Source organism: Heloderma suspectum, chromosome 15 (genome assembly GCF_057233095.1).
Source record: "Heloderma suspectum isolate Gila_16-S chromosome 15, 16-S_ref, whole genome shotgun sequence".
Lineage (NCBI taxonomy): Eukaryota > Metazoa > Chordata > Lepidosauria > Squamata > Helodermatidae > Heloderma > Heloderma suspectum.
This window is the reverse complement of record NC_139472.1, coordinates 15,292,540-15,318,157: the sequence shown is the minus strand read 5'-3', so window position 1 is coordinate 15,318,157 and position 25,618 is coordinate 15,292,540. Positions and strand designations below refer to the sequence as shown.

Genomic DNA, 25,618 nt, shown 5'->3' with positions numbered 1-25,618 from the left:
TGAACCCAGGTCTCTGCAGTCCTCTCCCATGACGCCACCCAGTATGGTGACTGCCTTGTTTGGTTCAAGGCAGCTTTGCATATAAACCACTGGAGTAACGAATCATAAATTTTAGAGACAGAGGAGATGTTTATTCAGTTTGCATTTTAATCCAAAATTCACCTTATTTCACACTTTGATAGATTCATCTGCCCCTGACTGGTTTCTGTGTCAGGTCTTCAGAGGTTTTTTTTTTTATCTGGTGCGGCTCCCACCCAAGGCTCTATGGTAGAACACATACGTTGCATGCAAAAGGCTTCACGTTCAAGCCCCAGTATCTCCCATTAAAACCAGTCCCTGACCTCAATGCAAAGTCTGGAAAAGACATCTGCCTGAAGCTTCCAAGAGCTACTGCAGGTTTGCTGTAGCTGTTTCCTCTTAAATACACGTGTTGCTTCCCACCATACAAAGCCGTCTAGAAGTGACTTAAATGCAATACAGAAATCCATGATTAATATAGTTGAGGACGGGCAGGGGTGGGGGGAATCACCATCTTTATTACGGTCACTGACCAGACTTTGAACATACAAAAATACAAAGAGTCTACAAACACATTCAGGACACCAGTTCTGAAGAGGTCTTATTCTCATCGCATTCAAGAAGAATTTAGCAAAAGCCTCGATTGTATCTCCATCCTCTGTTGTCCTCAAACAGTAGAGAAATACATTTGTATCTGATCTAGTATCAGACAGTAATTTCTCCCTAATCTCTATATAAAAGGAGCAGCAAAGTAAAACAGGAATAACCGATTCGATTTCATTCCTTCCACATGGGCATATACGATCTAAAAGGGTAGTTTTCTGAAACCTACCTTGTGACAGAGCAGAGGGTAAGACATTACATTTTGCTAAAGTATGTGAATGCTGATATTTGGGAATGTGAGAGATATTTCGCTTCTACCAGCCCATAACTCAGATTTGCACCCCAAAACAGAGAAGGCCAAGTTCTATCTGCTGCAGAACTTAAAGCTTGTAGATCATACTCCCCGACTCTTTGAGACAGAACAGCTCTGGCCTGCTTAGCTTCCATCATTAGTACAGACTTTGGGCATAAGCCCAGAGAATTGATCTTAAGGTAAGGGGAATCAGTGTAAACCATAATCAGCACAATACTACAAATTAAAATGAATGCTAAACAAAATAATCTAAAAAGAATACGATATGAAGATTCTTCATCCACAAATACACAGAATCTACCCACAATCACAGCCAAGAATGAACATCACAAAAGCTGCCCATGAGAATTGGGCCATAAGTAACGTTCAGATGTCTGGGAAAGTAAGTGCATCTTTTCCTGGCACCAAAAAGATGTCAGTTTCAGCGCCAGACAAGCTTCCTTGGGGTGAGCGTTCCATAAACACGGGGCTGTCACAGAAAAGGCCTGTTCCCAGACTGACATCTCCCAAGCTTCTCTTGGAGGAGGGACATGGACGTAGAGGCACCCTCTGGTTCATATACCTCTAAAATACACCCGCAGAATTTGGTTGCCAGATTGCAACTAGCTTTGAAATGACTGGGATCTGCCACTTAAAAAAAGAAGTTAATAGCAGCCATATATTATTATTATTTTTTCTTTAGAAGATTTAAATCCTGCCTTTTGATCAAATGATCGTCAAGGTAGCTTTCAATAGATAGTAATAATTGCACGCACACACTCCAAACCCACACAACACTGCAACTGTTAGTGCCCTGGCTGATGGATGGGGCCAGGGCATAGTTTCCTTCAACTCTCCAGTCTCAGCAGGAGACTGGGAGTTGGAGCTGACTGTTCTTTCTGGCAGGGAGGGGGAAGCGACCTCCCTGCTGTTGTTCCTTCTCTGGCTGATGGATGGGCCCATGGTGGTCTTCCCCTTGCTGTGATGTGCTTCCTGAGAGGCAGGGGGCGCAACCTCTCAGCGGCCCTAGGTCCCTTTGGGTGATAGCAGAGGCCTCCCTTCAGCTCTGTACTCCAAGGGCACCTAACAGGGAGAGAGTCTTCTTGGTGGTGTCCCCCCAATTTTGGAAGGATCTACCTGATGAGGCCTGTCTGGCCCCAATACCATTATCTTTTTGGCACCAGATCAAAACTTTCCTTTTTTCCCAAGCATTTGGCAGCATGTGATGAGTTTTTAATTGAGTCTGGATTTGTTTCATGGTTTGGCTGATCACTCAAAGCTGTTTTTAGATATATGTGGTCTCTGTGTATACCGTCTCTGTGTTTTTTATGTTTTTAGATTGTGCATATTGTATTCTTAATGTTTTCAACCATGGTAAACTGCCCAGAGAGCTTTGGCTATGGGGCGGTATAGAAATGTTATTATTTATTTATTATTAATATTAATATTTCTATATCTCCCAACAGCTGAAGCTCTCTGGACAGTTCACAACAAACTGGATCAGGGCTGTAGTGCTTGGGGAGGAAGGGTTAAGCTCCCCCACACACACACACACGCACACACACTATTTTCAGTATTATTCCCCCACAACCACCCACACTACTTTCTCCATAGGAAGCAACATCAAGATACCAACTGGTAGTTGCTTACCAGCACAATTTTCCTACCTACTTAGAACTAGTAATGCTGCCCAATTTCATCATCCGTCCCCTCGCTGGTCGAACCTCGTCCAACACTGACATTTTTAATGAGCCTGGAGCAGAGGTTTACGAATTTGTTATGAAGTTCAGAATTGATGGCAAGCTTCTGAGCATACATGGTCTGCAGCTAAACAATGCCACTTCTGGGCATGCGCGGTGTTGATTGAATTCCCTCTTTCCTTGCCTAATCAACTGCTGTTTCCCTCCTTGCTGCTCCATTCCGGGTCTGCAAGGAGGAGGAGAGCTCACTGCTCTGGCTCCGGGGAGACACGACGTGGTTCCAAACTGCAGCTTGCAAGATGCACTTTGATGTCATGCATGTGGAAAAGCTGGTTTACACAGGACAAGAGTTCGCTTCGAGCGAGAACTCTCTTCCGAGCCTACATGGGTGAGATCGTTATTTCCCCAGTAAATAACAGACTTACTTGGGGTAAGTTCGCCACCATCACGAATCAGAACATCCTTTCCCAACCTGGTGCCATCCAGATGTTTTGGACTACAACTCCCGGCATCCCTTACCATTGGACATGGTGGCTGGGGCTGATGGGGATCGAAGTCCAAAACATCTGGAGGGCACCAGGTTGGGAAAAGACGATTTAGGGGTACATCCCATTATGTTCAGTGGGACAAGTCATTCTATGGGTAAAATCCAACATAAGCCCGACTTAGAGTAGACCCATTGAAATGAAAGGGGCAGGTTAGTCATGACTACCTTAAGTCCTATTCATTTCAGTGGGTCTACTCTAAGCAGGATTCATGTTGGATTTTACACTATGTACTCCCAAGTCACTCTATGTTCAAAGGAAGGGGAAAAGTGTGATTCGATCATGGCTATTGTTATTCGATTTGCAATTTGTAATTTTTTAGTTATATTTGTTTGCTTTTACTTCAGCTGCTTTTAATCTTTGGAACAAGTGGCCTAAATGGGGAGGGGGGAAGGTTTTCAATGAATAACTATTTCTTTCAAACCAAATCCCAGCTTTTTAGATGCAATTTTAATCTTGCTGACTATTTGATGCTGCTTCTGTGGCTTTTGGCCTTTTTTTGCATTTACGTTTTAATTGTTTTATTCTTGTTGCAAACCAGCCTGGGAATATCATTATAAATGCTTATAATAAACAAAAAAACAAGCACCACAAAGAACAGTTTTATTGAGCATCTTTCACAACACTCGAAAACATTTTTGGAACAGTGGTGAGAAAGGAATAAATCAGACAGTAGTTACACAAAGACCAGGGGCTAGGAGCTGGAATGCTTCCAGAGAGGCTTTGCTCAGCTCCTGCATCTAGTCTGGGAAGAGCAGGAAGCCCGAGAAGACGCTGTCGGAGCCACCAACGCCCACCATGCCATTGTAGTCATTGACTGCCAACCACACCTGGTGGCCCACTTGCATCTGGAGCAGAACCCCACCTGAGCTGACCTGCTTGGTGTTGGACAAGTGGTCACAGAAGCTGGCCACTTTGTCCCGGTTCAGGTACATGTTGACGCAGAGGTTGGCGGTCAGGGACGTGTGGAAGGTGAAGTAATAGAGGCCAGGGATGCGACAGGTGAACTTGCCGGTGCTGGTGTCATAGTCGTTATTGATGTTGGTGACGACTTTTCCAAAGACCACGGGGGCGTTCTTGATGGGGTGCTGACCTGTCTGCCGCATCACTGTGAAGGCTGACTGATGGTTCCGCTTGTAGCCGCCTGGCTCCCCTGGCTCGCCCGTCTCACCCTTCAGGCCGGGCTCTCCTGCAGGTCCATTCAAGCCTCTTTGCCCGTTCTTCCCTGGCAAACCGGGGAGTCCAGGTTCTCCTGCCACCCCCTTGGGGCCTTGGCTTCCGGAAGTGGCTGGAATGCCTGCAAGGATTCAAGACAAGGTAGGTCACACCCCATACATGAAGACTAGGCCATCTCTCCCACCATGTTGCCTGTGCTAAATCTGGGGCCACCATTCCCCCTCCTGTGCCTGTGCTTCTCATGGGTAGGGATGTTAGAGAACTCCGCCACGGACTCCAGTGAGGCCAGATCCTTTCAGATCCGGCCCCATGGAGTCCATGGCGGAATGGAGTAATCCTCCCCGCCACCCCGTGAAACTTCCCTGGGACGGATCTTACCTGGGGTCAGCCTTCAGGTCCATCCGCTGCCCCTGGTCTGCGGCCGCGAATGGCTGCCCTGGTCTGCGGCCACCATTTCCCTCCCTACTTTAGACGTGATAGGCTATGTAAGTATTTATGTAGCCTGTCACAGCAAAGAGCAGGGATGTAAATAGCGTCCGCTACACCATTTGCATCCCTGCTCTTTTTGTGATAGGCTACGTAAATATATACATAGCCTATCATGGCTAACGCAGGGGCACAAATGGCGGCAGCTATGGCCGCAGCCCGGCAGCGGATGGAGGTCCGGCTGCGGGCGGCCCCAGCTGGTGGCTCCGTGGACTCACCACAGAGTGGAGCTGCTAGGGAGGATTCCGGGGGGAGGGACAGATTGCTACCCCCCCCACCGCAGATGGCCCCACCCGGAAGAAGGTAAGGGATTCGTACATCCCTACTCATGGGGCAAACAACACTTTCAGAAGCCCTCTAACTGGAAAATTACCCATGAATATTGCAGGGCTTGGGTGGGTAAGAAAGTAAAGTAGGACATGAAGCTCCCTGATCCATCTTCTCCACCTTAAAGGATTTGGGATGCTACTAGTTTTGTGACCCTTTCCCCCTCCAGGGGGAAAATCTCTGTGTTTTCTCAAAACAAATATTAATGGGGGTCTGGCCTTGAAGCTAAAGATGCTTGCATCTTGCCCTCAATGGGCATTTTCTCCTCCCTACAACAGTCCCAGGGCAGGCCCTGAGGACACATGATCGAGCCACCTTAGTGAAGCTAAGCAGGTGTGGATCTGTTCAGTGCCCAGTTGGGAGACCTACCTGGGAACCCTATTATGGGCCACCTTGAGTTCCATAATGAAAGAAAAGAGGAATATAAATGGGGAGCTGTGCACAAATGGCCTCTTGAAATTCTGCCCCTGATTAGTGGGCAGAGAAATTGGGGGGGGGATTTCTCCAGGAGGAAGGATACATTCTTCAACAGTGTCTCAGGTATATGAATTGCTTATTTGGGTTGTTGTATTACATGCTGAGATGAACTGGTGCTAGACTATTGATTGTACTGATATATCGATATATGTTGTTACGTTGCGAACCACTTTTATGTGGAAAAGCGGTATACAAATTAGAGAGGTGGTGGAGGTGGAGGGTATCCCATTAGCAGTGGAAGGAACACTGCTTCCTAAGGTCTTTGTTTTGGCCACCATTTTGCATCCTCCACCATTTTGCATCCTCACAATGCCTCAGACCTTGCATCGTTCTGGGGCATTTTTGTGCAGGGAGGGAAGGTGAGGGAATAGCTACTGTCATTCCCCCCACCCAAAAAAGACGGAGAATATTCAGAGAAAATTCTGCAAAGCAGCCTTCTTTTTCTAGAGTGGTGAGAAAAAGGCATCTCAGAAATGCTTGCAGAGATTTTGGATTTTGGCTCAGCTCTAATAAAGGAAGGAGAAGGAGAAGGAGAAGGAGAAGGAGAAGGAGAAGGAGAAGGAGAAGGAGAAGGAGAAGGAGGAGAAGGAGAAGGAGAAGGAGAAGGAGAAGAAGAAGAAGAAGAAGAAGAAGAAGAAGAAGAAGAAGAAGAAGAAGAAGAAGAAGAAATAGTCCTGGGGTCTTGGAGTGTGGTGTTCAAAAGTCATTGTTCCTTCATGCAGCAACCCAAATGGTGGACCAGCTGAAATAGAGAACAGTTGTCTTGGGATTCCCACCAGGGACTAGTTACCTGGCTCTCCCTTGGGTCCTTTATGTCCATCTCTCCCATCCTTGCCCGGAGAGCCTGGCATGCCAGGGAGCCCCGGTGCCCCATAGCAGGTTTGGGCAGAAGCAGTTCGTGAAGATGAATCCACCAGAATCAGAAACAGAAGGACGAATCTCGAGCCCAGGAACCTCCTTGACTCTGAGTCCATCTTTGTTCTGTGGAGATAGAAAAGGAAAGCAGAGCGGACATGAGGGGGCATTGCAGATGCCATGCCAGGCTGGATATTGGTGGAAAATATTTCTTTTTTCCCCCTACAGGGTCCATCTCCATCATAAGGACGAGACAAGCAATTCTAGCAGGCTTTCCCCAGCCACTCAGCCCAGATGCAAGGTGTGAGGTGCTTCTTAATTAATCCATTCACCATGTTAATTAATTATATGGATATATCATGCTTTTTAAATGGGGGAAAAAAAACCTCAGGGTGGTTAAAAAAAATCAATTAAAAATCAATCTGAAATATAAATTTAACAAAGTGAGACAGTACAAGGGCCCCACTCCATGGAGATAAGGTTGGCATATGGCCAGAACAAAGCAAAGAAGAAGCTCCTCTAGAGTTCTGACTGGTTCTGACTGAAACCCGGAGTAGATTCACGCCCCACTGACATCAGAGCCACCAGACTCCACTGGGATGTTTGCGCCATGACGGCTTTCCCCTGTTTATTCCTGCAGATCGGCCCGCTGTTAACAGCACAGCAACAGCGGGCAGTTCAAATGCTGGCAACGACCACTCCTCCAAGGTGGAAGGCGCCAGGAAAGCTGGCAACATAGCCCGCACTCTCCCCAGCTAAGCTTGCGATCTCCATGCCCTGAGGGGCTAATGCTGACACTCCAGGGGCAAGTGTGTGAGACCTCTGGCACCAATTCCTTGGGTCGGTTTTGATTTTGTTATTTAAATAAAGAAAACCCAGTTCTGAGGGGAACATTTGGAGCTCAGAAGCAGGGGGAAAGGAATGCCTCCTCCGCCCCACTCTCTGTGGCTGTCCTCCAAGGCCAATGACAGAGGTCTTTTCTGTCCCCTGATATCTCATCCTTTAAACTGGAGACACCAGGGATTGAACCAGGGACATTCTGCATGCAAAGCAAGGGCTCCACCCTTTCCCTAAGAAAAGCTGCATGGGCCAAAATCCCCTCCTCATCCTCCAAGACACAGTGAAAAGGGCCAGCACTTCTTCTTTGCACCTGTTCAGCATGAGGGCTGTGAACAGCCCAGCTCAGCCACGAAACCTGTCGCCTGTTCTTCCCTAGCTGCCATCCCGTCTTACTGGGGGTGGGATGGGGGTCGGAATGACAGCGTTCGCCAGACAGACTTGTTTTCTGTCCATGATTGGAGAGAGATTGCTCATCCTCACTCCAGAAAGGGCCCTATCCGTGGAGAGCTGCATGCCCACCTTCCGAAGAGACATCCTCCCCAAAGCCCCATCCCAGTGCCCCCAAATGGAGCCCCAGCACCACGCAGTCTGCAGAGCTGCAGCCCCGTCCCACCAAGTCAGAGCTGTGTGGGGCACCGGCAGAAAGGAGGCTGCGGCCATGGCCACTCTTACCTCTCGAGGGCTCAGCTGGACGGTCTGAGCCTGCAGGCAACTCGGAGTGGTGAGAGAGATGCAGGCCAAGTCGGTGTGGGCGCCAGTGATTCTGCTTGCAACAGCTTCAGCCCCGGCGGGGAAGTTGGTGGCCTGGGAGAGAATCAGGAACTGGCCCATCCCCTTTCCTGCCTTCATGGCAGGCATCTGCAAATGCCCCAGTCCATACATTTTTATTTAGTGCTGTGCTGAAAATTTCTCCCGCATGTTTTTCAACCGTTCTCATTCGATTTGATAGAAGAGAAACGGCTTTCGAAAAGAAATTCAGTGGTGAAGACATTTGGGAGAAATTCTCATGGGCTGGGTTTGCGTTTCTTGGGCTTACCTTACTTAGGAGGTCTGAGCACAAATGCCCTGTCTTTCATTGTACAATCATCTCTCTGGTGGCTGTAGCCTCCTCAGTTTCCTACATTTAATTAAAGCCCAGATTAAGGCACCATGAGGTAATCCCTCCCACGGGGCATTTCCAGATCAGGACCTGCAGGCAGGCTGGGCAGCTGGCTGGGATTAGGTACACTCAAAAACACCATGAAAATAAATCATAGAACATCCTGAATGAGGCAGAACAACGGAAGCCCCTTTCATGCAGGGAGAAAAGGTTCCGGAAATTGGAGGACAGATTTTGGCAGTGTGCTAACTCCACCTCAGCCCTGGAGCTGGACACAACACTGTCCCACCCACACTGCATTGTGGTGGACGTAAACTAGGGATGTACGAACCCCTTACCTGGCTCCGCACAGGGGCATCCGCAGTGGGGGGGGGAGGCACTCCATCCCTCCCCCCGGAATCCTGCCTGGCCGGCTCCGCTCTGCGGCGGCTCCTCGGAGCCACCATCCGGGGCTGTCCGCAGCCGGAGTTCCGGCCGCGGCCGGGCTGCTGTGGCCGCAAATGGCAGCCGTTGCAGCAGCTGCCATTTGCGTCCTTGCAAGCAGCAGTGATAGGCTACGTAAGTATTTATGTAGCCTATCACGGCAAAGAGGAGGGATGCAAATGGCGGCCGCTACGCCATTTGCACCCCTGCTCTTTGCCATCATAGGCTATGTAACTATTTACATAGCCCATCACGGTAAAAATTATTATTACATAATTTATTTATTTATAAAGAAATCACCGGCTGATAACAGGGTCATAAACCTGTCCATGGATGGGAGAAGGAAAGGCGCCTGAAGCAAGGGATTTTTACCAGGGCAGTCAAATCCAAAGTGATGTGGCAAAGAGAAGACAATTGTCCAGTCTGAGGTCCAAAACACACAAGGGGGGCCGCGAGCAAGGCAGTGGGTCAGGTCCAGGGTCGAAGCTGAAATCCGGCATGAGACACGATGTTGTTCTCCAGCAGCCTCTTCCCAGCCTGCCTTCTGCTTTTAACGGCCATGACTTGAGGCAGCTGCATCCCATCGGTCCCCCTGCCTCTGAGAGCCTCTCCGTCTTAAACTGATAGAGGTTTGCCTACACTGCTCCCAGACATGCAGATGCCTTTGCTCTGAGGGGGTCAGTGGCATTTCACCCTCCAAATCCTCTGGGGGGGCTGCAGCTAGGGATGGCAAAGAATTCTTCCACAGACTCCAACGAGGCCAGATTCTAAAGAACTGGCGTCCGTGGCGGAACGGAACACTTACCTCTGCCTCCCCCCGGAATCCTCTTTGGCTGGATCCTCCGGCTCCGGATTGCCAGCAATACGGCTGCCATGCCGTATCGCTGATGAAGGGGACTGACTGAGGATGCAAATGGCATCCAGGACGCCATTTACAGCCATAAAGGCCCTAGTTTAAGGTAAATGCAGCCGTAAATGGCTGCATTTAGCTTAAACAAAGACCTTTACGGCTGCAAATGGCATCCTGGACGCCATTTGCGGCCCTGTTTTTTCACGCGATAGGCTACGCAAATATTTGCGTAGTCTATTTCATGAATGAAAAGCGGGGATGCAAATGGCATCCAGGACACTATTTGAGGCCGTAAAGGTCTTAGTTTAAGCTAAATGCAGCCAGTTATGGCTGTATTTACCTTAAACTAAGGCCTTTATGGCTGCAAATGGCGTCCTGGATGCCATTTGCATCTGCAGTCAGTCAAGTCCCCTTCAGCCAGGGATATGGCATGGCAGCCATATCGCTGGCGCTTCAGAGCCAGCCAGCGGCTCCACGGGACTGCTGCAGAGCGCAGCCAGCCAAAGAGGATTCTGGGGGAAGGAACGGATCACACACCCCCCCGCAGGCAGATTCCCCACAGACCAGCAGGTAGGGAATCTGCCCATCCCTAGCTGCAGCTGGGCATGGAAACTCCACAGGGGGTAAGGGGTCTCAGGCTCCTTCTGTGCTGGTCCCTTCCCCTGGGTCTGGAGCCTGCCATTCCCCTTCATCCTCAGAGGAGTCCAAGGGAGGCATGGCATATAGGTAGGTAGGTAGATAGATAGATAGATAGATAGATAGATAGATGATAGTGTGTGTGTGTGTGTGTGTGTGTGTGCGCACACCCACACACCCCCACACACACATGGGTGTGAAGTCATAATATCCATCCATCCATCCATCTGTCCTACTAGTAGTACTAGTAATAGCACACCTTGAGTGCCATTTTGAGTAGAAAGATATAAATTCAATAAATAAATAGCACAATACTAAAACTACTCCTATCCCGCTACTGTTTCCCCTTTTCCTTGCCACTAGTACTACTACACTACTATTGCTACTTCTACTATACTACTACTGTGCTACTACTAGTAGTAACAGTAGCATTATCGCTATTCTAGGCTATTCTAGGATTCTATGACTATATCACTACTACTATACTGATGATGATGATGATTGAATAGCCCTAGTCTGCCAATGTGTTTTTAAATTTACCAAGCAAGAGTAGGTACTCAGGATGTCCAAACAATGAAGGCAACACTCATCTGTATTAAGTGGTCCTGAATATGCAGTTTGGACCATAAGCACAGAAGACGTGCGTTGCTGGATCAAAGCGTGCACCACCACATCCGTCATTCCTGTGAAGATTCGCAGCAACCATCAGGTGCTCAGTGGTCCACCAGATATTGGCCTTTAGTGATTGGCCAGTGGACCTCATTGGACCTTCTGGCCTGCCAGCCCTGTTCTGTATGGTCATGTCCAGACTGAAGATATGTCCAGCCCTTTGTGGACAAGATTAAACTCCTACAGCGAGCGAAGAGCCAGGAGGGAGCTGCCAGCTCAGGCTGTGGGACACGTCTGCTGAGAAACAAGGACGGGTGGGAAGCCATCCCTTCTGTTTAGCCAAAGCACCGCTGGTTCCAGGGCCTGGGCAAAATGGTGCTCACCACCTCCACCTTGCCATGGTTGCCAGTGCCTCATTATCTTGCTTCTCCCTCTGGGCCCAGTCCACATCAAATCCCAGCAGGAGAGGAGATGTTGAGTGAAGGTGACTGATCTTCCTCCTCACTTCGCTCAGTGTTTGCTCACTTGCAGAGGGCAGGTAAACAGGTAGCAGCAGGAAGGAGGAGAAGGACCCAGAGACTGACACTGACTCTCCTATCAGGGGATGGGCCTGTTTCCCGGCACTGCTGGTGCCTGATGCCAGAGAAAACGGAGCCGTTGGCAGAGAAGGCACATTTGTTTTCTACTGCTCCAGAGGGGAGGGGAGACCCAGAGGGGCCACATTACAAGAGAGGGGTTTCGACTAAACGTTAAGAAGGACTTCCTGATGGTACGAGCCGTCCAACAGAGGAACCGACTGTCTTGGAGGGTGGTGGACTCTACTTCATTAGAGGTTTTCAAGCAGAGGAAACCAAGCTGGGATTCTGCAGCCACAGATGTCCTGCCTTGGCAGGGAACTGGACTTCTAACATCCCTCCCAACTCTACGATTGGATGATAGCAAAAGAAAGAACCAGAAAGCAGAGCGAGACTTCTGTATTTTTAAAGGAGCTCACCGTTGTTCCTTGGCTCATTTAAAACCAGTCCCTCTCCTCACCTCTTTTGAGTTCTTTTACTGCATGGTCAGGTGTATTTTCCCTGCTCAATCGCAATAATAATGGACAAAAAGCAACTTAGAATGTGAATATAGCCAAGCCAATTGAAAAAACAACGATGACCAGACATGTTATTATCCTGGATGGTGTCTAACAGTGTGACTCTGGCAGTCCTTATTTTGCATGTTTTAGCGTGCAATCCTATGCAAGTTTAGACAGAAAAAAGGCCTACAATCCCAGCATGCCCAGCTATACTGGCTGAGGCATGCTGGGAGTTGTAGGCCTTTTTTTCTGTCTAAACCTGCATAGGATTGCACCCTTAAAAGACTTTGTAACACAAGATTACCTGGAATCAGGGCTGGTTCCTCTTCATAGAGGTTATCTAGGCAAGCTCCAAAGGGGACAAAATTTGGTGTGTGTGTTTCTCAGCTACACCAATATCTTGGTGTAGGAGCCATTGCCTGCACCTTTGGAGGGGTGCGGGGGGGGGGGTGGCTTAGCAGCTTATCAACTGTATGCTGTACGCTACTTTCTAGGGGATGTGAGAGAGAGACTTCAGATCTCTCTTAGCCACCTGGCGCTCCCAGATGCAGTTGCGATGGGGGAGGAACGAGGAAGTAAAGAAGTGACCAAACATGAAACACTCACATGAGAGAAATGACGTCACGGTCAGACCTTGATCATTTCATAATCATGTAACGTGCCATTGTCACTCTGCCAGGCACACTTCATAAGAAGAGGAAATTCAATTCACACAGCGCAGCAAAAAGAAAATCCGCAGCCACGAAAACATGGGCCAGCCCTGGCTGGAAATCCCCTTTTGGTGAGACAGACCAAAAAAAAGTGCTGACCCAAAGGAGGTCTTGCTGACCCATATGAGGGCAGGGAGTGGGCTAAGGCAAAGATCCCTTCCGTATTCAGAATCAGCAAACTTTCGAAGGCACTTTGAAGGTCTCCCAGGGACCTAAGGGAGTCTCCTTATGTAGGACTCCCAGGGCCTGGCTGGGAGTCCTATAGGAAGTCACTGTATCCAAGGCACACAAGAGGTTTAACCCTATATCCATGCTGTAGTGCCAAAGTTTAGCACCAAGGATGTGCAAAGTAGAGCTGAGCCAGAGAGAGAGAGAGAGAGAGAGAGAGAGAACAACTCTATAATATTTCTTTTTCTCAACCCCACCCCACCCCCAAGTAAAAGGAGGCTACTTTGCAGAATTGTCGCCAACTATTTTTTATTATTTGATTTATTTTTACATTAATATCCTGGCTTTTTTCCTCTTTCAAGGAACCCAAGGCAGCTTACATGGTCCTTCTCCTCTCCATCCTATCCTCACCACAACCCTGTGAGGTAGGTTAGGCTGAGAGATTCAGTGACCAGCCCAAAGTCACCCAATGAACTTCATGGCTGAGTGGGGTCTAGAACCCAGATCTCCCTAGCCCCAGTCCAACACTCTAACCACTATACCACACTGGCATGCATCATGCCCACATCACATTTGTCATGCCCAAGCCAGGCTGATTCCTCCTCCAGTGAAGACCCCAATGTCCCAAAGCCTGAGGACCTTATGCAGTCCCCTGACTCCAGTGCTTCTCCAGACACTTCCAGCATCTCAGGAGACACTACACCCGACCCAAGGATGCAGAGGAACTTATAGAAGGGATCCTGACTCCCTGGTGAAGCTGCCTTGCCTACACACTCTGAAGTGAAGGCCAGCTTCAGAAGGTACAGGTGCAGGCAAAGGCTTGGAGGCCTTCAGGCCCAGAAGAACTAGGCTACTTGGAAGTAAGTGACCTCCTCAGGAGTAAAGTACTCCTTAGGATGGAATGAAGACCTTGAAGGCTGGGCTAAGCAGTTGCAGCTGGGCATGGGAGACCAGGCTACGTGAGCTGCCAGTGGAAGATTGTTAGTTGCTAGAATAAGGTGGGTCTTTAGCTCACTTTCCTGTAGGGATGGGTGAGAATTTAATTCCATTTGATTTTGACCAGAATATTCCAAAATTTGCAGAGTTTTCCATATTAGGGACAAAAAGAACTTGAGATTTTTAAAATGACAAATGTGGGCGCAACCAATATTGAATATGACTGGTGCAGATGGGTGAGAATTCCATTTCAGTTCAATTTCGGTAGCATCATAGAATAGTGGGGTTGCAAAGGGCCTATAGGACCATCGAGTCCAACCCCCTGCTCAGTGCAGGAATTCCAGTCAAAGCATCCCCAACAGGTGGCTGTCCAGCTTCATATTGAATGCCTCCAATGTGAGAGAGCCCACCACCTCCCTAGGGAATGGGTTCCATTGTCATCTTGCTCTAACAGTCAGGAAATTTCTCCCGATGTTCAGCTGGAATCTGGCTTCCTGTCACTTGAGCCTATGATTCCGTGTCCTGCCCTCTGGGATGATTGAGAAGACATCCTGGCCTTCCTCTCTGTGACAACCTTTCAGGTACTTGAAGAGCGCTATCCTATCCCCCCTCAGTCTTCTCTTCTCAAGGCTAAACAGTTGGTAAGAAGTTACCGAAAACTTGCAAAGTTGTTCATATTTGGGGGAGAAAGATCTTGAGAGTTAAAAAAAAAATAAAAAATGAGGGGGGGAGGTGTTGAAACTGATAGATTCACCCATCCCTGGTTTCTTGTTCCCTACTCTGACTGACCCCTTGCTCCTGGAAACCCACCTACCCTTGGACTGCTCTAGTTTGTTTGACCTTGCCTTTGCCTCATGATCTTTGGATTGCCTTGCTGTGCTTGGCCCTGGCTTCTTCTCCTTACTGTCTTTCTGGATTGCCCTACTAACTGACTGATATCATAACTGTCTGGAGCATGGATAGCCTGCAATCCTATGGGCTGGCTTCCCCCTTGCCTCCTGCTCAGGGACCATGGCATGATGATTCTCTGTCACTTTTTGGTAGTGGCTGCCATTCCCCCTGTCACCAAATGGTTGGACTCGATGGTCTTATAGGCCCCTTCTGACCCTACTATTCCATGATTCTATGAAATAATGTCCTGCAACCACTCCACTAAATTGTGGCCAGGCTGCCAGAGAAGTTGCCACTGCTGTTACTTGCCTCAGCAGAAAAACAAAGCAACCCCTCCCAAAGACAGAAACACAGCCTTAGAAAAAGAAAGAAGCTGTGCTACAGCCCTACCCAAGAAACGGTTGGGGAGTTTCCTCGTCCCCAGGATAAATTCAGTGAAACGGTCCCCCCGGTTTCTCTGCCCACAATTGGATGGGGAATTTTGAGGGGCTGCTTGCTCCCAGCTCTAGCGCAAACCAAGAGAACGGTGCCTCTGAGCATACACAGACTTTTCTTGGCTATTTTGGCTTGCAACGCAATGCAAGGTGGGCTCAGAGCAGCAGGGAGTAAATGGGTAGTGCTGGTGACTCTAGCTTCCTTTCTGACAGGATCGGGGTCCAAATGGGGTCACTGAAAAATGAGAGGGAGGGATCAGCATGTTCAGGAGAATCCTGAGGTATGCTGAAGGAAATGGGGGTGGGGAGAGGAGAGACCCTCTCAAAAAAGAGTCCAGTGAGAGCTGAGCATGCTAAGTGGATTCCAGGAGCCACATAAGGCTGAGTGTCAGCTAGAAAAGAAAAGGGGAAAAACGGAAACTGGGTATGTGTGTGTGATACCGGAATTGCTTGCTTGAGACTTTTCAGCTGGCAGCACCCTTTCCCAGCCTGCTGCTGTCGAGATGTGTTGCACTACAACTCCCACCATGCTCTGCCAGCTGGGGATGCTGACAGTTGCAGTCCAACACCTCTCGAATGCAGCTGATTGGAGAAGGCTGGTTGTAGCTACCTTGAAGGAAGGTGTGCTATCTGATTGTTTAGAGCCCTGAACAGCCATGCTCCTGTTAGGAGGTGTGGATGAATGCTGCAACATTTTGTTACAGGGCCCCCCTAGGAATGGGTGAAAAATTTGTTTGCTTTTGTTAAGAATTGAGCAAAATTTGCAATTTTCTTCACATCTGGGATGGAAACATTTGAAAAATTCAAAGGCAGGGGATTTGCACAACAGGGGGATTCATCCATCCCTAGTCTGCACTTGTATTTCTGTGATGCTGAGGTGTAGATGAGGAAAGTTGGGGGACAAAGAGAACTGTACAATCCCACTTCTTCATTTCTTTTCCTTCTGCCTTTGCTTGTTCAGACTGTACCACTCCAGCCTCATCCATCCACCTCATTTCATCCCATTTATCCCCCACCCTGATCTGTAGTGCAGATGTGTAGAAGAGGAGACCAGGGAAGGCTGAACCTGGGTGCCTGAAGAGAAGCGCCTCTTGCAAAGGCCCCCTTCATGATTGTGGGAACACTTCAGGGCAGGTGCTGGGGGAAACTTGAGCAAGAGGCTTTCCATGTCTCCCAAGGGTGGCCATGTGTCCTCTCTTACAGAGAGGACAATCCATCAATTTAAAGGGCTATGGGAGGACGGTCTTCCATTTGAAGGTGTCCTCTGTTGGAAGGACTGTCCAGTCCAAGTCTGGTTTAAAGATAAAGAAAGGGAGAGTAGGAAATTGCTCATCAACAGATAGTGTGATGGGTGTTGTTTGCTCCTGAAACCCCAGTTTCCTATTCTTTGTAGCATAGGAAACTGGGGTTTGAGGAAGAAACAACGCCCATTACATTATAACAAAATGAAGAAAGACCTGTGAATCCAAAAGGCACTGGAATGATTGAATTAAACATCCTCTTTGTCTACCCCTTTGCTTTCGGCTTTTCTGGCATTACTTGTGGAGTTCTCTTCTTGCTGGCTTTGGATTACCAGATCATACCTGGACAGCTGCCTGAGCCGGCAGGCGCACACTGGTGGCTGGACCACTGTTGTCCCCACGATGGTGAGATGTATTGCATTTCTGTTCAAGCGATACTCATTCTTTCTCAATGTGCATCTCTACGTAGCATATTCATGTGGGCGGGAGGGTGCTGTTGCACTCATGTCCTGCTTGTGGGCTTCCCGTGGGCAGCTGGCTGGCCACTGGGTGAACAGAATGCTGGACTAGATGGACCCTGGGTCTGATCCAGCAGGGCTCTTCTTACGTTCTTATGTTAAAGTGTTATGCAACTCTGTGCCCTCTTGTTTGGCAATACGTCGGTGGCCACCCTAGTTCCACCCCCACCTTGGAGTGGACATTCCACCTGGCCACTGGCCATTTGCTTATGTCTCCTTCTGCACCCAATTAACATCACCATTCAGACAGAGAGGAAGAAGACAAGTAGAGCTGTGCGCCAATGGCCTCTCGAAATTCTCTATTCTATTTGTGAGGAGATAATTCGGAGGGATAATTTCACGAAATTTCTCCAGGGGGAGGGGAAATTCTCCAACGGTTGCTCACAGGTAGGGCTCAGCATTGGCAGAGGATATAGCACGGCTTCTTTCTTTCTTTCTTTCTTTCTTTCTTTCTTTCTTTCATCTTTCTCCCCCTCCCTCCGTCCCTCTTGTTCAGTCTGTCTGTCTGTCTGTCTGTCTGTCTGTCTGTCTTTTTTCTCCCTCCCTCCCTCCCTCTTGTTTTTTCTTTCTTTCTTTCTTTCTTTCTCTTTCTTTCTCCCTCTCTCATTCATTCTTTCTCCCTCCCTCCCTCCCTCCCTCCCTCCCTCCCTCCCTCCCCCCCTCCCTCCTGTTCTTTCTTTTTCTTTCTTTCTCCCTCCCTCCCTCCCTCCCTCCCTCCCTCCCTCCCTCCCTTCCTCTTGTTCTTTCTTTCTTTCTTTCTTTCTTTCTTTCTCTCTCCCTCTTTCATTCTTTCTTTCCCCCTCCCTCCCTCCTGTTCTTTCTTTGGTTCTTCCTCCCTCCCTCTTGTTCGTTCATTCGTTCGTTCTTTTTTCCTCCCTCCCTCCCTCCCTCCCTCCCATTCTCTCTCTCTCTCTCTCTCTCTCTCTCTTCTTTTATAAGGGGTTTTGGTTTGTTTGTTTTTTAATGCTGCCACAGCATCAACCGTGTTGGCAGGCTGACACCCCCCCCCCCTTTGCATCCGCCACAATGCAGGTGTGAGAGGGGTGCTGTGTTGTGTGTTCTAGCTCCAGGGAAGAGGGGAAGCTACTGCTGAGCCAAAAACTCTCCTCCAGTTTCCTTTAAGCTTTCATTCCCCATGGAAGAGGCTTCCATTGTTCTGCCTCATTCTCAGGGTGTTTTTATAATTTATTTTTGTGGTGTTTTTGAGCTTACCTACACGCTGCTTGCTTCTCAGGCGGCATGTGCTTCCTGATCTGAAAAGGCCCCGTGGGAGGAAGTACCTCACAGTGCCTTAAACTGAAGTGCCGGAAGCTACAGGCCGCCAGAGAAATGATTGTACAATGAAAAGCAGGACACTCGGACACACTCTTTGCCCACCTCCCGAGTAAGGGAAGCACCAGAAACTCAAACCCAACCCACGATAATCTTTCTGAAATGTCTTCATGATTGGTTTTTTAAAAGATTTTTTTCCCCTATCACATCGAATGAGAATGGGTGAAAGAATGTGGGAGAACTTTTCGGCAGAGTGTTACCGACAAGGCATGCAAAGACGCACCTTCCTTCGCTGCTCTCTTGTTCAGAGTAGGCAAGGGTCCTTGCTGCTCTCACTTCTTGCTCCCTTCCTCCCTTGGACAGAGCAGAAGAATGGGAAGCAAGGCTCCCGGGACTGGAAAGGGGAACTCCACACTGCAGATACCCCCCAAATGGCAACCCTGGAAGCCACTTCCCTGCCTCTCCCTTGGTGGTGCTCAAGCAAAGCATGGATGTATTTATCTGGATCCTCAACACATGGCAGACAGCGAACAGCACGATTTCCAAACTCTGAACTTTTATTTTGTGCCAAGTAGGAGTGACACAGAATGCTCACGTGGCAGATTGCCGGGGCAGACTCGGCACACACACCTTGACGCCCAGGCCTAGCAAAGGGCTTCTTGTGGTTGTAGCGTTGTGACAAGAGGGAGCGGGGAGGGCTTGGGGAGAAGGCTGGGCCTGAGCTTCTCAGGGCCCCGACAGGAACAGCAAGAAGCCGCTGAAGACACTGTCCACATCATTCCCGTCATAAATGCTGTTCCCCTCCTGGGGGCCGCTCTCCAGCCAGACGCGGTCGCCCTGGGCCAGTTTCAGGACACTGCCGCCTGAGTTGACCTGGTAGAGGTTCTGACTGTTGGTGTCACAGAACGTGGCCACGACATTGCCTTTGTGCATGAGGCGAAGGCACAGGTTGCCGGTGGCAACCACTTGGAAGGTGAAGTAATAGTACCCCGGGTCCTTGCAGGTGAACTCGCCGGTCAGCGAACTGTAGCCATTGTCCTGGTTGGTGATGATGCTGTTGAAGACCACGACATTTGGGTTTGGAGTTGGGTCCGGATTCTTCCGGGAGGCCGAGAAGGCGGCTCGGGGCTGCTTCATGATGTTGCCACCCCGTCCCTTGGCCCCTGCATCTCCTGGTATGCCCGGAGGGCCCGGAGGACCATCTGGGCCTCTGTAGCCCTGGTTCCCTGGTGTGCCTGGTAGGCCTGGCTTCCCCGGGTCACCTTTGGGTCCCCGTATACCTGTGCTCCGTCCGGCCATCCCTCAGAGGAAAGCAGAGAAGTGTGTGTTAGTTGCGTCAGGGGATGAGGCCAGCCCAGCCCAGGTCCTCGCACTGCCATTTTTTTTCCTGCGACCTGCTCTGCTCTCCCTTCCAAGATTGGTGCTGAGCAATGCTGCAGTCGGAGTGAGGAGCTATGGGAGTCTGCCCTCCTCAGAGGTATTTCAGGCCTGTTCACTGAATAGTTTGCTTTTAAGGAGGTCTCTCTCCCTTTCACCAGAAAACAAAAGGCAACCCGTCTGCTACCCCATTGTCTCTACATGCTCCCATCCTCCAGGGTTCTGGGAGAAGGTATTTTCAAATGTTATAATTATAGAAGCACAATCCTATGCATGTCTACTCAGAAGGAAGCCCTGTTGAGTTCAGTGGGACTGACTCCCAGGTCAGCTCTACGAATGCAGCCCAGATCTCTGTATCCAGTACTATCCCTTCTAGGGATGGCGGAGAAATCCGCCACGGACTCCAATGAGTCTAAAGAATCCAGCCCCCCAGAGTCCGTGGCGGAACAGACTACCCCCACCACCACCTGAAATCCCCCCGGGACGGACCCTACCTGGTGACAGCTGGTGTCAGGGTGGACACTGAGCCCATAGAATCCTAGAGTAGTTCTGATTCTGAGGAAGAGCAGTCGCTCCTGGGAGAGGAGCACGCTCCTCTTTCCCAGGGCCAACAGCTGACGGAGATTCCTCCCACTGGCATTCCTAGCTTAGATAGCAGTCCAGGGAGTGACCGAGCACAGATAGCAGACTTGGTGGATGCACGACGCAGAGAGCGACGCCAGATGGAGGGCGCGGAAAGGAGGCGTAGTGCCAGGTTGGCGTGCAAACAACGGCTGTGCCCAGAGGACCCAAGGGAAAAGGGGAGGGACTCTCCCTAATCCTTAAGTTCAGGGGTCTGCCAGTAATTCCCTTTCAAACGGGGACCAACTGTTCCAACGTAGGGCATAGGTACTGTGCTGCTCAGATCTAGTTGCTACCTGTAGAGTTGTTAAGTTGTAAAAGAAGAATAAAGCTTTGAAAGGAATTCCTTTGTCTGTGTCTGGACTTGGCTACTGGATTAGACTGAGAGAGGCCTCCAAGGAGCCCTTGACAGCTGGTCCGGATCGTCGTCTTCGTTCTGCAGCCATCCGCTGCCGGGCTGTGGAACAAAATGGCATCCGGCGTAGCGGACACCATTTGCGTCCCTGCCCGTTGCCGTGATTGGCTACGTAAATATTTATGTTGCCAATCATGGCCAAGGGCAGGGGCGCAAATGGCGACCCCTACGCCGGATGCCATTTGCGGCCGCAGCCCAGCGGTGGACAGAAGTCCAGCTGTGGGCAGCCCCAGCAGGCAGCTCTGCGGACTTGCCACAGAGCCAGCCGGGCAGGATTCCTAGGGGAGGGATGGATCGCCTCCCCCGCCCGCAGATGCCCGGACTGGAATGGGGTGAGTATTCCGTACACCCCTAATCCCTGCAGTGCCTCCAACAGACACTGCATATCAGGACCAAACAAAACGTTCCTTTAGGGCGCAATCCTATGCATGTTTAGACAGAGAAAACGCCTACGACGCCCAGCATTCCCCAGCCAGCAAGGCTGGCTGGGGAATGCTGGGAGTCGTAGGCGTTTTCTCTGTCCAAACATGCATAGGATTGCACCCTTAATCCCTGTAAGGATCACCATTAGATAACACACGTGATGTTCTTTAAAGGCTTGAAAATACTAGGCAAATATTAAGCATTGTGATGGAATCAAACAAACTGCTTCTAATCCAGCAGCTCCGTATTGATTCCCCCACCCTGCTGGCCTATTCTATTCTATTCTATTCTATTCTATTCTATTCTATTCTATTCTATTCTTTTCTTTATTACATTTCTATACTGCCCCATAGCCGAAGCTCTCTGGGTGGTTTGCAAGAGTTAAAACATTAAAATACAATATTCAAAGTATAAAAGCCATTTGGGACGCAATCCTTTGGCCTCTAGACGGTGGCTAAATGGCCATAGGGTTTTTCAGTTTGGGGGAACCGCATTCAGAGCCAGCGCTCCGAGGTCGGTTCCCCAGAAACCTCCTCCCTGCCCCTCCCCGACCACCTTGTAGGTGGCGTGGTTCATCCCTGGCTCCGTGCTCGTAAGAGCAGTGCAGAGCGGGGGGAAAGAGGGTGTTCCTTTTGGGGGAGGGGACTTCAAAAGCACCGTTATGACACTTCCTATATGCCGTCTGCCCCCCCCCCCGATGCGTCCCAGTTAGATAGCCGAAATCGGCTGTCTAGCTGAAAATGCAGGGTGGCCAGAGCATGCTGGAGAAGATCCCCTCTGCGCTCCACCCGCCCTGCACTGTATAGTAGGTCACCTCTGAGTTCGGAGGCGGCCAACTATTCCCATAGGTTTGCGCCCTTACATGAAAGCACACAGACGAGAGACACAAACGACATATAACTAAAACCAGCTTTGAGCTAAAAGCAGTTTAACAACAACAACAAAATAAATCCAATAATAAAAGCAACACAGCTTTAAAACAACACAGCTTAAAAACAGTCCACAGGAGTCAGCAAGAAGGCCTGCCAGAGTAGCAGGGTCTTTAATTCCTGCTTAAAGACCTCCAAAGGGGTCAGCGGGCGCATTTCAACCAGCAGGCCGTTCCACAACTGCGAGGCGGCCAAGGAAAAGGCCCTCTTGCATGTGGCTGCTAATCTCACATTAGGCGGCCGCAGCAGAGAGCCCTCAGAGGACCTTTGGTGGTGGACTGGGACGTAGGGGAGAAGGCGCTCCCTGAGGCCTATCCTTTGTCTCTCTCACACTACATTGTTTCTAGCTACAGGCTCGGTGCTGGGGTTCTTCCCAAAGGCCTGAGGACAGCCTGTCCTGTGGGAGGATGAGTCTGTCCTGGCACGAACACCATCTCTGCCTCTCCTGTATCCAGAGCACAGCCTGTATAGACACCTAGAGGGCTGCCCCCTTTCTAACAGACACAGCTTCCATTACTTATGACTTTAATAGCTGGATATGAGGCAGTAACAAACAAGGAAGCTTTCCCAGCACAGGGACACAGCGAGGGGAAACCCTTCCCTCCGCCACTGTTACAGGCATCAAGCTTTGTTCTATGAAAAGCTGGTAGTCACCACACCGAGCGATCGCTTCTGCCCCCACCGAGTGAGGAGGTTCCTTCTCCACATCACTGTTGGGCTCTCCCATGATTCCTTACCTGGGTCGCCCACATCTCCTTTCTGTCCTGGCCTCCCGTTCCGGCCCGGGACACCCGGGTGGCCGTCTCTGCCATTGGGTGCTTGACACATGGTTTCCTGGGGGGCCGCAATGTCCAGGAACAGGGCCAGCACACACACAACTGGCCAGAATCCGCTCGCCATCTTTCCCCTGTGGACATCAGCACAGGACAGTGTGAAAGTCTTTGGCCCCCCCAGCCCCTTTCGGCTTCTCAGTGGGATGTAACCCAGCCAAACCTGGCTTCTCAAAGGCTTCTTGGGCAGGCTGTAGCTTTGCATGCCAACGTGGGGGCCGGGGGACGGCAGCTCAGGGCACGTGCTGGCGTCTCCAGTTTAAGAAAAGGATCAAGTTGCAGGAGATAGCAGAGACCTTCTTCCAGGCCAAGACAGCCTGTGCTCACGAAGAGTTTAAGCTGGTCTGTGGAGGCTGGTGACTCCGAATGTCAGTAGGGTGGTGGATCCGCTCTGGGTTTCAGTCAGAATCGGTCAGAACTTTAAAGGAGCTATCCAAGGTGCAACTTGGATAGCTTCTTTAGAGTTCTAGCTGAAACCCGGAGAGGATTCACTCCCCACTGACATTCGGAGTCACCAGCCTCCAGTGATACTGGTATATGGCAGCTGCTTGTGTTGTCCATGCTGGTCAGGGGATAATGGGAGTTGTAGTTCAACACAGCCAGAGGGCACCGAATTGGGTCTAGGGCCTTTGCTGAAGGGCTTTGCTGTCCTGGCCATTTACACGCCTCGGTCATTTTCAGAGGTAACCACTTTCCAACAGGTTAGAACATCAATCTGTCCCCCCTGCTCCAAATAGCTGCTTTTCTGCCCACACCCAGAACCCAAGACCATCAACATCGTTTTCAGCAAGAGCTGAGTGGAAATTTCTCAAAGCTCATTTTTCTGTCACCGTTCCTGAGGGTTTTTTCTTTTTTCCACCGTGCCTAGAAAAAGAAAGCTACCTGCAGAATTTTCTTGGAATATCCTCCACCATTTGTTCACCTGCGGCAGATGCCATTCCTCCCCTCCCCTCCCCTCACTGCCCCACCCTGGTCAGTTCCCCAGAACTATTCCATGAGCCCCGGGGCTTTATGGAGAATACAAAATACCTGCCGGGCTGCCCCTTGTGATGGCAACGATAGCAAAAAGAAAAACCTGAGGGTGGGGGCAAGAAGCGGTGCTCCTGCCACTACCAAAGGTGAGCCCCACCCCCAGCCCTGGGCAATTATTGGAGAATTTCTCCTCCTGCTGGAGAAATATGGTGAAATGGTCCATCCCGATATCTCAGCCCACAAAGAGAGAGGAGAATTTGGAGAGGCCATTTGCGCGAGTTTCCTGACCAGCCTGCAAACAAGGCACACTCTGGGTCTTCCACCTTGACATGAGTGCAAGAACATCACATCCAGAGCTGCCACCGGCTCTCAATGCTCTATTGCAGCAGGAAGGCTTGCAAAGGACTTCGCATCCCATCAAGCCAGGAACGAACCATCAGTACCGCCATTCTTGACATGGAATGGCTGCCCCCACCTCTCCCAGAAGGACAAGGCCGTTGTCATACCTGGAGCCCACATCTCAGTTGCACATTGGCTTGGAGCTGGTGCTCAAGCGGGCTCTGATGCCATGCGCAAGGTTTGGGGGGGTGCTTTTGTGCTCCCATAAGCACAGTTCAGAATCTTTGTGTCAGGCTAGCTGGCTTTGGGGACCACTAGATAAGGAATCCACAGTGTCATGGCTCAGTGCCCTGTTTTTAATGCTCTCTGGCTTGTCCTTGAAGCCATGGAGTCAATGGTGTGCTCTTGCCTAGGGAGTGAAAGCTGGTTGGCTTCTTCCACTCTCCAGTAAACCATTTAAAGCCAGCCCTCTGCCTAAATGAATATTTCACTTCTTAATGAAACTGCTGGGGAGAAAGGCTTGGATTGTCCCTCGGAAGGACATTACGGGGCAATTGGTGGCCATCACTACTTCCCGTGGTAGCAAATATTTACAGAGATGGGAGATTTGAGAGCATGAAGGAAGAGCAACATTGGCGAATATAATAGGAATGACTCACTTTGCAGAGTTAGACATGCCAAAGTTATCACTTTTTCACAGCAGCAGCCAAATGCTCTCCAACTAGGGTCTCCCATTAAGTTGGGCATTATTGGGTAGAGACCCCTAGAGAAACTGTGCTAACCAAGGAGTAGAAGAAGGGACTAGCTGATTGCCTCGAGCTTGGGATGGAGAAAATGCTTCAGGATGAGGCCAAGATGAAGGGCACTCAAGGGTCCACAGACAAGATCTAAAAGCGCACATTAGTTACCTGCTCAGACTGCCTGGTAAGTAAAAAGTGCCCAAAGGTTGGCTTTGACACATTGATATGCACACACTCGGCATATTTAAGCTACATCATGGACTGTGCAGACAAAACCAGGGAGTGGGCTGGCAATCTGAATGAGCAAAGTTAGAATTAAAGTAAGTTAATAGTAAGAAATAACCCTAGAAAGGGTCACTTACCTCCTTGAAAGAGATCTCTACCAGGTTCTTTGGGAAGTCTCTTCTCTTTTTGGCCCCAAGCATAAGGGAAGAAGGAAAAGCAGAAGGGGGCAGGGATGGTTGGGTTTGGCTGAGTCACAGAAAATGAAGTTTCCCTTCCTTTTTTTTCCTCTCCCTTTGGTTGCTCCTTCTTCTCTCCCCCCTTCCCACCCATGAGCTCAAAGCAATCCATAACCGTAACGCCAGAATAGATACAGTGCCCTTTTCGCTATGGGCAGCTCTACGCCAGCCTAAAATCCTGCATTTAAAACGGGGCTTTCTGCTTCTGTTCTAAATGCATGATCACAGCTCCCCTTCCCACCTGCTTCCTGTCCCCCCTCTCTTTTACCCTTCCTCCTCCCCATCTCTGAGTCTTCCGTTATATTTCACTGATCTCGCTCCTCTTCTTGC

General features: G+C 49.8%; 2 protein-coding genes across 2 annotated transcripts; both read right to left on the bottom strand.

Moving 5' to 3' along the window:
- Window positions 1-3,659: 3,659 nt before the first annotated feature.
- Window positions 3,660-8,093, bottom strand: C1QC (complement C1q C chain). Its single transcript, XM_084821724.1, has 3 exons — window positions 7,992-8,093; window positions 6,415-6,605; window positions 3,660-4,455 (listed from the first exon to the last, which is right to left on the bottom strand). The coding sequence occupies exons 2-3, from the start codon at window positions 6,596-6,598 to the stop codon at window positions 3,899-3,901; spliced, it is 741 nt and encodes a 246-aa protein (XP_084677850.1). The 5' UTR covers window positions 6,599-6,605; window positions 7,992-8,093; the 3' UTR covers window positions 3,660-3,898.
- A 10,621-nt stretch (window positions 8,094-18,714) lies between these two features.
- C1QA (complement C1q A chain) lies at window positions 18,715-25,223 on the bottom strand. The gene is made up of 3 exons (XM_084821726.1): window positions 25,190-25,223; window positions 22,684-22,853; window positions 18,715-19,482 (listed from the first exon to the last, which is right to left on the bottom strand). The coding sequence occupies exons 2-3, from the start codon at window positions 22,844-22,846 to the stop codon at window positions 18,908-18,910; spliced, it is 738 nt and encodes a 245-aa protein (XP_084677852.1). The 5' UTR covers window positions 22,847-22,853; window positions 25,190-25,223; the 3' UTR covers window positions 18,715-18,907.
- Between the last annotated feature and the right edge of the window lie 395 nt (window positions 25,224-25,618).